General features: G+C 36.4%; 1 protein-coding gene across 1 annotated transcript; it reads left to right on the top strand.

Moving 5' to 3' along the window:
• Positions 1-1,748: 1,748 nt before the first annotated feature.
• LOC121410504 (ubiquitin-like protein 4A) lies at positions 1,749-14,835 on the top strand. The gene is made up of 4 exons (XM_041602648.1): positions 1,749-2,379; positions 7,399-7,504; positions 8,166-8,365; positions 11,742-14,835. The coding sequence occupies exons 1-4, from the start codon at positions 2,326-2,328 to the stop codon at positions 11,838-11,840; spliced, it is 459 nt and encodes a 152-aa protein (XP_041458582.1). The 5' UTR covers positions 1,749-2,325; the 3' UTR covers positions 11,841-14,835.
• Positions 14,836-16,632: the final 1,797 nt, after the last annotated feature.

Below are 16,632 nucleotides of genomic sequence, written 5' to 3'. Positions count from 1 at the left end.
ACCCCTTATTCAATATGGTGGAACCAAAAGTGTCTTTAGCAATGTCATTTTGCAATAATGTTTGGGCAGAATTCTGTGCAAAAAAGAAATCGATTTTGTTAATTCATGGATGAGTGAGAAAATTTGCATTTCCAATGTCACAGACTCATTTTGAGGGGCTATAATGTGAATAGTGGGGACAAATTAGTATCAAATTTGACTCAATTGTTGTTGTTTTTAACATCATTTTTACCACCACACACTTTCCGAACTTTTTACACTTTCATGGTTGAGCGAGCACTCTTGAAAACTTAGGAACGAATATTCTTTATATTGCATAAACTTGTGCATTCTCTTCCTGACAACTCCCCAGGATCAGTTGAATTCAGTGACAAATAGTGGTGGATCCAGAATTTGAAAATGGGTAGGGAGCGAGAAATTGGGGTAGGGAGCCACTAAAGATTTCCAATTTGAAAAAGATATCTGTGAGCTATAGAGTATAAAACCATAATCCCTTGTGATGATACGCCACAAAAAAACTCAACCATGAACATAGGCCTACGTTATCAGAATTTTATGTGGAGTGGCTTAATGATTGATATTAAAACAGCATTAGCACCAGAAAATTCACCAACAACTTTCGTCCAAGTTTGAATTTATACAATCTGAAAACTCCCCCGCCGCCTCCTTATAAATTTGAGCAGGACAGAATGTTTGGGGCGTGGGGTTACCAAAAAAAAGGACCGGGAAAGGGAAAAGTGGAACCAAGAAAAGAATTTGCACGAGAAAATCTGTCATGATGTTTGGATGAAATCAAAGAAAAACACCGGGGGCCCGTTGCATAAAACTTTTTACTGAGAAAACTCAGGGTTTTTTTACCGAAGTTTTTGCCCTGTGTTAAAGTCAATGGCAGAAATCAGACTAACCTAGTTCTAGTTTTTACCAGAGTTTTCTCAGGTAAAAGTTTTATGCAACGGGCCCCCGCGGGTGTGGGTCCCATACAACCCGGTTCCATGGCATACTCCAGAGATAATTGCTCCGATGGAAAATCTGCACATTAAGTCAAACCTACAACCTATGAACACAATTTATCTTTACGATATTTTGAATCAATAAACTCTAATAAGGCCAACACCTCGACCCTATGCCCTCTTAAAGGAAATATAAAAACGAAAATAGGAGGTGATCGACGTAATGAAGTGAATGGAAAACCATGAAATGTGCTATTTGCTGAATATGATGTAAAAATCTATCAAATAATTAGAATTATATTTCAAAAGGCCAATTTTTTGTCAGGCTCGCCTTGCTCGCTGGCTATATGTTCCCACATTGATATGCTGTTGTGATCCCTAAAATATTTGTTTCATTGCGCAAGTGTACAGACAAAAAAATTGAAAGAAAAGGAAAATGAGAAAGGTGAAATTATATTGTTTTCTGAATACTTTGGCAAAATCTGTCATTCAGTTTGATTTCTACAATAAAAATGTCGAAATTTTGCTTGCTCGCGCTTCACTCGCTCACAACTGTTAAACAAAAAAATCTGCCCAATACGCCGTCGCCAATATCTCGACGATAAACATTTCTTGCTTCCATAAATGTCTTTCTTGTGTCAGAACATTCTTTATAAAATCAAACCATTGCTTTGGTATTTCTTATCCCCATCTTAAATGTTCTTTGAACTCAATTACAATATTACTTTATTGTCTGCGATTTAGACCCGATCAGAGTGAAGTTTCATCATGTTCATGAATTGCATGCACAATTATTACAGATATAGCGCCCCGCTAGCTAGCGTTCACGTACCGTACGTAGTCGTCCACCGAAGTCCGACATGACATCAATTAAAACATTCCATTCTATGCGTTTTCGTGTAATTAGTGAAACATTTCGCAGTCCAACATTCTTATAGACATACTGGGTTTTTAAAATTTCAACTGGAACCATCGTGATTAGAGAAAGCTTGACCACAAACCTGCAGAAACGACTGCAAGCATACCACCGATTACCACTTCGGTCCCAGCCGTCCAGATTCGTGTTACTTTCTGTGCTGATGGTGACTGGACTGTTTTCGATTTCGGTATCATGATCATCTCATCACTTCCTAGTATTTTTCTGGGAGTCTAACCCACGCGGCACAAATTATTTCATACTTATGACATTTAAAAGGGATTAGTTTAGAAAAGTAGAATAGAGAGGCAAAGACGAAGTCAAGAACAAAATTTCAATGACAGTCAAAGACCAGTGTCAGTGACAAATCAAAACTTTTGATTTGACAAAAAAGTAAATTTGCGAACCTGTGTTAGAAACTAGCATCTTGACAAGTTTTGCGATACACAGACTGTCATCATGATTTTAATAGTGAAAATACTACAAGCTCCTGGGAAAGAGTGTAGAATAGAGGTAAGTTAACTGAGAACATGTCATGCATGTGCAGCATAATCATTATGAGCAATATTATGAGCATGTTAACTAGATCGAGACGATAACCCAGGGGCTTACCGTGTATTTGACCATACTCACGAGACTAGCGTGATTTATGGTCTAAATATTTCTCCAAATGAATTGTGAAAACAGAAATTATGCACTTACCATGATTTTATGGATGAAGGTCTAACTTCACTCTAACGAGTGGCACTCACACATTGTACGAGGTTAGTATGTACTAACCTCGTACAATAGACCGTGTTTGACCCTGGATTTCGGAGTAGTCGGCAAACATCGCTTCATTGCTGAAGTAATATTTGCCGAAGCTCCTTCTCGCTACGCACCGGGGCTCTTGCCGGTAAGTAGCAAGAGTTTGTTGAACATAAAAATAATAAAATAATAATCCGATAAAAAAAGCACATTTTGCTTACCTCGGCCTCGAAAGTGACTTTGCTTGTCTCTTCCACGGAAATACAAGGAAGCCCGTTGATGTGTGTGTGTGTATTTGAGTTTTGTCAGACGTGTATCAATCAGATATGATTATTTACGTCTGGGACCGACCTTTAACGTCACCATCCGAAAGACGTGACCAGGGCTCGAACCTCGACCCCCTGCATCAATTTGTAACTTCCCCACAGCTTGGATTACAGGCGCCCGCCACAACGCCCAGATGGCGCTAATAATTTCACAACCTTGATTCAGCTCCTCGGTAATTTTATAACTGTATCTAAATTCTTTGAATGCGCAATCCTCATGATTAATTTACTAATTATGGGCACCAATTAATGAAATGCCTTCAAAAAACATAATTAATGATTATTATTGGTGATGATAACACTCATTTGCATTAATTTAAAAAGATGACTGATAAAAAAAAATGAAAATAATATACGTGCCTGGAAAGAAACCAGCAGTACAAGCTTTGACGAACGTCAATAATACGTATACGGTATACCAAAGTCTATAAAATGAAAAGATTGGACACTTCACGGACTTTGCGTAATGCCTTGCGTCGATATGCGTGTAAAATAGTGTAGGTGCCTATTCTTTCCCTTGTCGTGTCTTTGATATGAATATAAATCGCGCGCCCTCTTCAGGAGAAAATTGATATCAACGCTGACTGATTTCTATCTCCGTAAAATCTTCACTAAAGATCAAGAAAATATACATATTTTTAGAAAGAAACTTCAAGGAGAAGTCACGGAAGGATCTAAATGATTCGGTAAGTGTCATAGCAGGATGTGGAATATTAATTTATACATAATATTTTATGTGGGCAAAAGCCCACTGTATTTTCGAAGTGTAGTGGTGTGTCGCGTGCGTATGACTGATAATCCTTCGCTCGCGAGACGATATGAACCCATGGGTGAACGAGTGGCAGTTTTCCTGACATCTGACTGGGCACAGACTGGAACCTCAGAAAAACGAAAAGTTCTCTCCTACCCCTGTCTCGATCGGCCATTTTGTTACGATTCATAACAAAATTCCCAAATAGCCGATCGAGACGGGGGTAGGAGAGAACTTTTCGTATTTTTTGAGGTTCCAGTCTGTGCCCAGATGTCAGGAAAACTGCCACTCGTTAGACCTTCATCCATACAATCGTGGTAAGTGCATAATTTCTGTTTTCACAATTCATTTGGAGAAATATTTAGACCATAAATCACGCTAGTCCTGTGAGTATGGTCAAATACAGGGTAAGCCCCTGGGTTACTAGATTGACTGAGAAATCAGCTGTTTCTTCTGAGGCTTTCAACATCAACGTACACAGACGGATGACGGTCATACATGTAGTATTGGGCTCGTAGGTTATTGGTGGAGCAAACAACCGCTGGTTAACTACAGTGATTACTCCTAAGGTCTGCTTTTTGACAGGGGAAAAAGGAAGAAAAAGATAAATTTACATATCAAATATAATCGGCTTTGATAGATCTAGGCCTACCACCTTTCTAAAAAATATGCTGGAAAATAACAAATTTTTTGTGACAAACGGATCGCGATCAGCCATGGCCAGGTTCTTCTTCGATCGCCATCACTTCTTCAGCTACAACTGAGTGTACGGACATGCCAGCAGATTGGCTTGGACGTTCGTATGCTGATCAGTTGTGTAGCTGTGCTGTCGACGTTTGAGCAATCGCAATTTTTGCACATCTGTACCCGTTTAGTTTTTTGGCCATTTTGAATGTACAGTCTTCTTCTGGAAATACATGTAGTACAGGCCACCATCTGGTGTAATTTATTAGTCTCCCTAATGCACAGTAGTAGAGACCAAATACCAATCTTTTTCTCTTTTTTTTCAGGGCTCTTTTGATATAGGATTTGATGGTAGGGGCTGGGAAAGAATACTCATAGAATCAATGTGCATTTTTATTTTTTTTATTGTTTCTGGACTGTTTTTTAGATATGAGTACATTTGTGCTTTCTAGCAGTAGCATCACAATATTTTAATAACATGCTCAGCTGCCACTTTTTAGTTGTCTTGGTTAATGTTGGCCATATATGAGCCTACATTGTAGCTACATTAGGTTGGCAATGTATGCCTTATTTTGTCTTGTCTTGGGGACAAATGCATGATTTTTTTTTACAGTGTCAGTTTTCATTACAACTTTTCATCATATAACTTGGCTCTTAAGTAAATTGAATTAATTTTTTCTAAATTGAAAATAGAGATTGTTGAATTACAATATCACTTTCCAACTATTGAGGGCCTACACAAAAATATGCCCCAAATTCAAGTTTTTGAGCACTCTGGTGAATTACAAAAATGAACATTCATCATTTACTAATGAAAAATAAATTGCATCTGTATGGAAATTAGTATTTTGGGTTACAACAATAGTAGTTTAATGATTTTTTAAAATGTGTGTTATATACTGCATAGATCTACATGTAGATTCCCGACAGGCAGGGTGGGTGGTTGCAGAGGACAAGTGGCTATAAAGCCACCCATTCCATGAACAAGGTTATGATAAACAATGTTCTCTGTTACTATTTCCTGTGTTGGGAAATAAGGTTGGCAATGTTTGGCTTATTTTCTCTTGTTCTTGAGGACTTAATGCTTGATTTTTTGACACTGTCTTAGTGTCTTGAACCTTGAAGAAGTACTCTCCCAAAAAGCACACACTGTCCTGGAGAGGGTTGTGCTGTGTCAGGTGCTGCCAGTGCTTCAGATGATGTGGTGATCCTGTGGTGGTATTCTTGGTGCACTTTTATAAAATGTGCTACTATAGGTGCTTTGTGCAGATGGTGCATGCGTCTTAAAGCATCTTAAAGGGAGGGGAGGCAACATTTCTTGAATGATGGGCAATGTTGCTCCCAGGAAGCCAGCTACATGTATAGAGGCTTAAGTTACTGCAACGTTTGGGAGAGTATTCCAAATACAAATGGCTCTTGGGAACATACAACTATTCATCATATAACTTGGCTCTTTGTAGTTTGAATTCTTTTAATTTTTTCTAAATTAAAGACAGAGAATGAAAATTTTCTTTAAATTTTACTTTTACACCAATCGAGGACCTACACAGAAAATGTGCCCCAAATTCAAGTTTTGAGCACTCTGGTGAATAAACAAGTGGGACGCCTCTGCCAGTCTTGCTTGCAAAACGCGATTCAATTTAGCAGCAGTGCTAACTTTGAAAACAGCTATTGAATAATCATTCATGAAAGAAAACATTCACTAAGTCCATTGACCCAAAATGACTTTTGACCATGATCATGTATGTGACCTAAGATGTGTGCAAAACAATCATTCATACTTGATTACCCTTGTGTCTATGTTTTATGAACTAGATCCATAAACTTATGATGCCAATTCAATATATATCCCCAACACAGCCAAAGTTCATTCACCTTAAATGACCTTTGATCTTGGTAATTTGGAAGAGCCATGGTGTAGTGGTTCTGACTCTCGCCTTGAAAACAGAGTGTTCGAATCCCACCGTTGTCTCGCGTCTTTTGGCAAGGTATTAATCCACACTTTGCCACTCTCGACCCAGGTGCTAAATGGGTACAGAGTACATGTAGGAAGTGAAAGCCTACATGTATGTAGTATGCCTAGCAATTGAGTCATTGAACTCTTGTTGGAATGCTCCCCAGGGAGTGGAGAAAGTGCAAACATTGTATGCGGGCATGTAAGGATCCGATGACTGGGGTAATGATATGCTGTAAAGCACTTTGGGCCATTATAAGAGAAGCGCTATATAAAAAATAGCTATTATTAGTGTGCCCTGAAACGTGCACAGGATATTCAGGGATACATGGTTGCTCTTATGTCCAAGTTCCATGAACTAGATCCATAAAATTTGTAAGTTATGATGACAATTCCACAAATTCCCCCAACATGGCCAAAGTTCATTTACCATAAGTGACCTTTGACCTTGGTCATGTGACCTGAAACTCGCACAGGATGTTTAGGGATACTTCATTATCCTTATACAGGTATTTCCAAGTTTCATGAACTAGGTCCATTTACTTTCTATGTTGTGATGACATTTCAAAAAATTTAACCTTTGTTAGGATTTGACTTGAGAGTTTAGAGGTAAAAAACCCATATGTGGATAAAAGTTACAAAATAAAAGATGGATGGCCGTGAGTCAGAATGGTGCAAAACATGGGAGGGAGTCTCCAATTTGGGCTGTGTGCCCTTTACTAAAAAGAACGAGCAATAGAAGGCATGGTAGGGCGGCATTTTTTTTTCAGACCTGCCCAACATAAAAACAAATGTTATTCCAAGAAAATGTAACCATTGTTGAGTGCAATTGATTAAAAAACTAAAAATAGGCCTATACATGAATTTTACAGTGTAGTGTATGAAAGCAGTACATTGTAGTTCATTCAGGTGTTGCACACTGTACTTTATTTAGTGTATCATATCTTAACAAAAGAGTGACACAATTGTTTTTTTATATTTTAAATGAGTATGATTGAGTTTCCCTCTGTTATGTTATTTTTTCCTTGGTACCATGAATATGTTTTTTTTTTCTTTCATAATGTATTAAGGTAACAGATGTGGAGTCAATTGTGTCAGTGAAGCGGATGGTGGCGAGGGAATTTGATGTGCCTGTCCATCTTCAAAGACTAGTATTCAGAGGGAAAACATTAGCAGGTATATGATTTGTTACTAATAACTGCTTTTAAATGTGATGCATTTAATTTTTCTAGATATTTCCATTGAAGCAACTCTGACACTCATAAATAAAGGGCAAGTCCACCCTGGAAAAAGTTGATTTTAAAGAAAAAGAAAAATGTGTATACACATCCAGGTTGGATTGTAGATGAGGGGACCATTGACATCAACCACTTACTATCTCTTTTGTAGTTTTTATATGAAATATCTTATTTTTTCCTTGTAATAATGTGATAAAGGTTAATTCCTCCCATATGGATATGCCATTATTGCAACCTATTGTGATTGATGTCATGAACTAAAATGCTTCCTTATATATCAGCAAAATTGAAATGTTCTATATTTTCTTATCAACTTTCTTGTTTGCAAATAACTAATTTATGAAAATTAAGCACAACTTCAAAGTTCTATATCTTATTTTACATCTGATATGTGATAAAAGCATTTTGCTTTTGTGATTTCTCTCTTTTTATTCAAAGCGACTTCTTGTTTGGCTGGAATTGCTCCTTAAGAAAAACTCTAGTCTCTTTGATCAGGAAGAAAATATCAAATTCCAGTTAAATTCTTGATGTATTTTAGTAAATATACAATAGCCTTGTATGTGTTCTGTATATTGATATCTATTGATTTTCCCCTTCAGATGGACAGAGTCTAGACTTCTACAAGATAGGTCCTGGTACCAAGATTCATCTAGTTGTTCGTAGACCTGAGACAGATACAGATCCAACCAGTGTGAATACTTTAGGAAATTGCACAGCTCTATGGGATCATGTTTCAACCATTCTTGCTAGACATTATACAAATTCAGATGCAGAACAGATATTGGAATCGTTTAAGAAAGTGAGTATTATTTTCTCATGGTGACCAGGATCTTGGTTTTGTTGCATGAAGAATTAAAGTTTTCCTCAAGTATGACACTAGCCTATATGCCTTTAAAGCCTGTTTAAATCTTTGGTAAGGGTTCAGAATTATATACCTCATACTGAGATTCTAATCACTGATTGGTCAAAACTGCAGCACAGTGCAAGTCTGTCTATGATTGTCTCAGCATCTCAGGGTTTTTACAAAATGAGCAGCTAACTTACTCAAGCTGGCTTCAGCTTGAGTCAGAAGCCCGCTTGAGCTGGTGGCCATATCGATGCGGCTACCAGCTCAAATGGCCGTACATGACCTTTGCTGGTTATCCACTAGCAGTGCAGCTCATTTGAATTACAAAGTAATCCAGCGACTCATCTTGTACATGTACACAAATATAGAGTTAGCCATTGCCATTAAGTTTAGAAGACGGATCTTTGTGAATAACAGTGAAGCATATAACACAAATATGGACTGCTCTGTATTCAAATGACGGTGGAAATCCTCACTCCCTTGATGCATTTCATACTGGCCCTTCTATCACCTCTCAGCCAAGGCCTCAGGGTGATAGAAGGGCCAGTACGAAAAGCACCTCGGGAATGATAATTTACAGTCATCCTCATCATGAGTATTGGTGATGAGACTCAAGTATCATTTAACATTCCTATTTTACAAAATTGTAGCAGCCATGGAATGTGTTTTCGACTGCAAAAATTTGAATTTGGCATTTTTTAGTGTGAATGTGTTACTCACATCTAGCGCCCTCTCTCAGCAATGTTCTTATTTCTATTTAAAATAGCAGTTTGTGCACTTACTGTACAAGTGTACAGATTTAATAATTGTACAGTGCGTATCAAAAAAAAGTTTACACTTTAGAAAAAGTCCTGTAAAATCATACATTTGTAATATCCTGAGGATTTTTCCACATTTTCACATTGGTACAGATCCATTTAAGCAAATGACGATATAAATGTCGAAAAATATTTCCGCTTGAGTGAGCACCACTTACTTTTGAAAAGTTAGTGAAAAATGATTTGCGCAGAACTTTGAAATAGTTATGCGAATAAAAGTAGACCTTAATCATGAAGAACACATGGAATTTAGCTAGTAAAATTGATTTGAAGATATCTTTTACCTTTTCAACTTGTTTCCTTGCCCAAAACACTTCGAAGAGTGCATTGCACGGTTGCACCCCACCCCACTCCCCCACACACCGAGGGCCATCGTGACGATATTTGCTTTACACTGAACTGTGATTTACATGAAATGGCTCAGGCTTGATTTTCATTTTGTTAATCATTGTCAAGCTTGGGAAAAGTGTGGAGAAACAAGTATTAAATGAAAAATGAAATGTAAACCAACTTTAAATGATAAAAACTTAGTGAAAAAATGCTGGAGATGTCTGATATCAACTTTTGTTCAGATTCAGTTATGTCCTCAGATCCAGCTGGCACAAAAAAGGGTAAATGTTGTGCTTACTAAGTGTTGAAATTCCAATTTGGGTGGCAAAACTGTTACAAAATGTTTGAACGTATCTGTTTTATTTCAATTGACTAAAAGTGCAAGGGAAATGTGTGAGAAATGTTTTGCAGGGTAAGTTTGATTTCACCCTTTCTCCTGGACACAGCGTGAAAACAAGCATTTCTGCGCAAACAGATTTCTGCGAGCTTTACAAAAATGGTCAGTGCTCACTCAAGTGTAACATTCTGTCAAAACTTTTACTTTCATTGGATAGATGAGACCCAAATCCAAGATTATATGTGAACAAATTACCCACGTGTTGTATATTTTTTAATTCCCAGGGCTTTTTCAAAGTGTAAACTTTTTTTTGATACGCACTGTATATTGGCTTCAAACAAAGATTATCTCCTGAAATGTTCATCCCATTCCATGTTTGATATTTAAGACATTATAACTATGCAGATATTGGATTTTGATAGGGCACCCGAACAAATTAAACTTTGATGTGAAACCAGTAAATTTTTCATAGAAAACATATTTCAGGTGTATATCTATCACACCATTCAACAGACTTAAGGCACAATATTCATATTAATGAATTGGAATAGTGTCATGCCTTTTTAAGGGATCTATCAAAAATATAGATAGGCTTTAGGGGATTTACTTTGAAAATAAAAGACCCAGCTTTACTCTGTATGAAGAACCTTTTAAAAATAGTCCCTACTCAAATTCACTTACATGTATTTAAAAAAATAGGAGCTGGCTTACCCCAAAGAATATTGGATGCTTTTGGTATACAAGATGAATTATTGATACAATAATGTCGGTTTTATGTTAATTTCAATCACTTACTAGCTCAGTATTTTGCTGTAGAAACACTCAAATAAAAAATAGTCTTTGAAAATGCATAGGTTTTATTGCATTCCTTATTGGTATCTCATGTGGAAGACGAGTGTGTATTGCGATAACATGAGGTTATCACAATCCAGTGGTATCACAAATCCAGTGGTAGCACATTGAAGAAAAGAAGAAGATCATTTTGTGTTTTCCAAAGAATCCAGATTACAAATTTGAAATATTTAATGATTTTCACATTTGATTTAAACATTGATGGTATTTTCTGCACTGAGATGAAACCTACTACTGTGGACAATGTTCTTTGTTATTTGATAGTTGATGCTTATTGGGGGTATCTTTTTTATCAGTATCTGCAATCGGATTTGGTGTAAATCTGACAATTCAGTCAATGCCAAATGCCAAAGTATAAAATAGACATAGAAATCATGTATAAGAAGGTTTAGGGATGTAGGTTTTCATCAATTTAAGCTGTACATGTATATAATTTCATTTTTATGTTCTTGTACAAATTTATTTAAAAGTGTTAAATCATATTCTGGAAGAAAATATTTAAAAAGGTCTCGGTATTCTGCATACAAAACACATGTAATAATACGATTCTTTAAGAAGTGACGTCTTAGAATTCAGTCTGGTGAAAAGGCATGATAAAGCCCATATGTAGCAAGTGTCCAAGGAATAATTTTGCTGACCAAATTTCATTATCAGTTTTGGTCATAGTAGAAAAGTTCTCAACTAAGTTCTTTTCAGTCCTACATGGATGTAAAAAATTCTACACAGATGAATATTTGTGTAGCATTCTATAAGAAAAATGTAGAGCAAGTTGCAATTCAATACCAGGAAAATTATTCCCTGAGAGTTTAACTCAGTTGGTAAGCAGTAAAAATACATATAACTGGCAATGGTTTATTTTTATTTTGTAGCTTATGAGCTATCCATTGATGTTTTTCTTTTCTTGCTTCTAATAAGATCCTTAAACAACCCATGATTTGATGAATGTAGCTTCAATGTACTTAATTTAAATCTTAAATTTCTTCAAATACAGGAATTTTCTACGAGCATGACCAACCTGAGTCTAGATGATATAGAGAGGATAGCACAGTCCAAGCTTGAGGCCTTAGATAGAGCTGGTCCATCTAGCTAGAACTTACCTACATGTACCTTCATAAAGATGCATTTGTTCTCATGGCCACCATATCAGACATTATGAAGTACTTGAAGAAGTTATTAAATGCTGACCAGTGTATTTAGATGACTTTTTAGACCTTGATGGCATGGTGAGCTCAGTAACTTAAAGCTTTTGCAATGGTACTGTACTTCATGTACCCACAGGTGAGGAGGTGGCTGCATTTTTTTTTCAATACACTGTGTGCATATGAGAGTATGAGGATTAACACCTATTGATGGTTGAGTGCTGGAGGAGCAAGAAAAAAAATCTTATCATCTGTCACTTGAACATGGGCCCGAAGAAAGAATCTTTTCATTAATGGTAACCTTTCCCCATCAGTGGTTACTGTGATGGTAACACTGCTGGACAGGACAGTGAATCAAAACTCAACTGATATGTAGAATGCTGTCATTGATGGCAAAGTTACAATACGTGGTAAGTTTGTTCAAAAGGGTTAGGGATTAAGAGGAAAATTATTCATATTAAGCTAATTGAAGACATACCACCTTCTTAAAATCTTTTTTCTTTATTTACACATCTTCGCCCAGTATTGAGAGGAACTCATGTGATTATATTGCTATCCCTTGCGTGGTTTGTATCGCCTGTGTAGCAGAGCGAGAATATAGGCGCCACTTTTCCGACGGCGATGGCGGTGGTGTCATCAACATTGACATCTTAACCAAGGGTAGGAAGTATATGGACCCATTTGATGACACTTGGACATAAAGGATAATCAAGTATTACTGGACATCCTGATCGAGTTTCAGGTCACATGACCAATGTCAAAGTTCATTTAGGGTCAATGAACGTAGACCATGTTGAGAGAATCAGTATTGAAATCTTAACCAAGGTTAAGTTTTTGAAATGTCATCATAACTTAAGTTTTATGGATCTAGTTCATGAAACCTGGACATACATGTAAGAGTGATCAAGTATCAGAGCAATCAAGAATCACCAAACATCCTTCACGAGTTTCAGGCCACATGACCAAGGCCAAAATGTGGGGGAATTTATTGAATTGCCATCATAACTTTGAAAGTTTATGGATCTAGTTAGTGAAACATGAATTTAAGAGCAGTTGCGTATCAGCGAACATCCTGTGCAAATTTCAGGTCACATGACCAAGGTCAAAGGTCATTTAGGGTCAATGAACATATTTCGTTATCATATGAATTGTGTTTTCTTTTTAAATAACTATTCAATAGTTTGTTTTTTTCAAAGTCAGCATTGCTGCTATATTGAATGCGGAAATGCAGGCAAGACTGCCAGAGGCGCTCCACTTGTTAAGGTAGGAAAAGAGAGTAGATTTTATTGCAAAGATATTGAGGGTAAAATGCATTTCAATTTCTCTAAGTGAATTTAGCTTGAGTAAAGAATCAATTCATTCACTAATATCAGCAAATATGTGATCAATATATTATTGATTTCTCACAGTGATAACAAGAGAAGGAAACTAATGACCAGTTTCATTAAAAAATTGAATGCATGTAGCTACATTCAAAAGATTACATGTAAGTGAGTGAATTTGTGATGCAATTCCTTGAAATTTATGATGATGTGCTAGCCTTATAACTTAAAGTGTGTGTATGTCAATCAAAATAACTCATTATGCTGACATATTGGTCACATCCATTGCTTTTGAATCATTTACATGTAACTCACATCTCGCCTTCAGGGGCAGGTATTCTTCAGAAAATATTGTTAGCATAAAGATGGTGTTAGCTGACACAATTGGTATTCCATGTTAGTATGAAAAACATGTGGCCCCAGTCGCAACACCAAACTGAAGATTGAATAACGCATGCATAGCACAGTTTTCCGATAACTGATTTGGAGGTGTGTTATGGGCATGTTGAATCAGATATAACACAATAGATAACATGATATTCAGATTACCGGTGCAGGAGGGGATTTTTAAGCTGATCATGTGAATTCCCAGGTGTGGTTATATTGTTTGCAATTGAATCTGATTTTGATTACAGATTCTTTATTATAGTAACAAATTAACTTCTACATGTAAACTAATGGCAGTTTCTGCAGCCATTACCCTTATTAAACAAGGAGAAGCCAATCAAATATCAGGGCTTATTTCAAGAACCAATATCAACAACTGTTACCTTGCCCCCCCCTTTACCTAATTGATTTTTTTCATGGCTTGCACGTTTTTTTATACAAATTTTATTAACAACAAACATGGGGCCTGATGGTCACATTTCATTTTCTAATAGCATTTCACAAAAGAATTATTCCATGTACAACCTGAAGGAAAATATTTGTTTTCATATACATGTATTGTTATTAATTAAGTCCCCATAAGCCTCACTTTCAAACTGGTTTGTTTATTACTGTCCCTCCCTGGGAGTTCTGCTCTTAACTACATTTACATGTAAAATATGATTTGTTTGGTATATTCAATCTATTCATGCAAGAAGTAATCTCTTCCATGAAGTGATAACACTGCTTATCTAATCGTCATATTTATTTGGATAATGAATAGTGCAAGCTATATGTAAGTGATTATTTCCTTGTATTAGTTAAAGAAATATTACACGCTTTCATAAATTTATGTTAAACACAAAATTGCCCAATACCCTGTACACTATCACCTTGTATAATTTTGCACCCAAAATATGATTAAGATTTTTGTAAACAAATATCTTTTTGCAATAACTTAAGGGTCGTATTAAGATTCAATATTTAATCGGCTACAACATTTGTTTGATCACTCTTTCTCAGAAGTCAGTCCTGTGTTGTTACACAAATTCCATTATTTACTATATTAACTATATTTCTGTACATATCATATTTGTTTTCATTTGTTCTGGATAGGTCTTCAAGATGATATAATTGTTGCTGCATATCAATTTGTCATTGTGATTGGTTATATACTTTGGTAACACAGCATAGGTGGCTGGCTGCCTTTGTAATCAAAATCCAAACAAATCTTTGAGTCTGTAGATAACTCTTTGTTCATGAAGGCATTGTCATTTTTGGAAATTGTATTGAATGGAGTTCAGTAAGCTTAAAACAATTTAAAGAGGGTTATTTATATAATTTTTAAGCAATAATTTTGAACTGTTAAGGAGACTTTTTGTTCAGTCTTGGTGTATTTTTTTCTGAGATTTTTATCCACCATGCTACTTATGCTCAGAGTTAAGCTTTGGGTTATACAGTGCGTCCCAAAAAAAACTATACACTTTTGAAATGGCTGCCAAATTAAAAATAAAGCATTTTGGGGGGAAAGACTTATAGATATGGAAAGCCAATAAAGTCAACTTTCAAATGACACCAAAAAGTTGGAAAATTATTTATGCTTGAGCGAGCACTGCCCACTGAAACAGAGGGTATGCAAATTAGGGTGGGCTGGAATTAGCCTTCTAATTTCTTTTAGATTTTTTGTTTGGTACTTGCAAAGTTGAAGGTTATTTGGTGAGTTAAAGATCAGATGTGATCAGTTTGTTGTTTGTGAAAATTTCATACGTTATTAAATTGAAATTTAATGCATGAGTGATCATGAATTGCAATTTTTAGTGCAGCTTTATCATGTGGATCATGTGGATCTCAACAATGTGTTCATGACAGTCAGGAGAAGAGGGGGTAATATGACTTAGGAAGGTGAAGTAATTTGATGGGCTTAAGGTCAACAGAACATTTAGCAACCCCTCCCTCCATCTCTACCCCCTCCCCCACTTCTCTCCTCCTGAGAGACTAACCTTGGCTAGGCTGGGCAGGAATTAGCCTTACATTTTTTGAGAGGTTAGTCCTTTGGAACTTACAAAGCTAAGGGTGTTCTGCTATTCATGAGTGAGATAAGTTTTGGTTTTAATAGGCAAATTTCATGAATTACTAAATTGAAATGTACTGCATGAATGAACAGGAATTGTAATTTTAGTGCAGCACATTCATCTTGTGGACATCAGAAGTGTGTTCATGAGAGTCAAAGTAATATGATGGTACATGTACCTGTTACAAGCAAGAGGGCGAGGTATGCTAAGACTTGATTAAAAGGGCATTCCTCTGTCCTTATACAAATTAAGTCATAGGTACCCTCCCCTCTTCACCTCCATTTTCCAGCTCCTCCCCCTCTCTCACTCTGTCTCATCTCCTGGATTGTAGCCTTTTCAAAACTTAACTGCCAAGTGACCGGTGGCTGATGGTCAGTTTGAATGATTACCAAAAAAAAATTAATGATTATGATGATTAATGAAATAATTTATTGGAAAAAATGAATGTTTTATTGATCACATTGCACATTGAATGAGTTGATTTACTGATAAATTGTTGATTGAATGATTGATAGGAAAAAGTTGATGCCCTAATTCAGAATTAATCATTAAACCAACATTCTGCTCTGGACTTCACGCGTACATAAGAATAGCCATCCGTCTCTCAACAGGAGGGGAGGGTGGGGGAGTAGGGGCTTAATGTTCTGTTGACCCTTATTTCATCAACCTACTTCTCCCACTTAAGCCCTATCTCACGATTCTCACCCCCTATTCTCCCGACTGGCCGACTCCCATGAACACATTGCAGAGATCCCAATGATAAAGTTGAAATGCTGCCCCAAGAGATCCAAATGATAAAGTTGAAATGCTGCTCCAAAAGTGTAATTTGTGTTCACTCATGCATAAAAGTTCAATTTAAGCCATCAAAACTGATCAAGGTTTATCATTAATTTATCACAACACCCTTAACTTTGCAAGTTCGAAATGATTTGCCTCTCAGCAACTAAAATAAATTGGAAGGCTAATTCCAGCCCACCCTAATT

The sequence above is a fragment of the Lytechinus variegatus genome, chromosome 3, assembly GCF_018143015.1.
Source record: "Lytechinus variegatus isolate NC3 chromosome 3, Lvar_3.0, whole genome shotgun sequence".
NCBI classification, from domain to species: domain Eukaryota; kingdom Metazoa; phylum Echinodermata; class Echinoidea; order Temnopleuroida; family Toxopneustidae; genus Lytechinus; species Lytechinus variegatus.
The sequence above is the reverse complement of the archived record's forward strand: the minus strand, read 5'-3'. Positions and strand labels throughout refer to the sequence as shown.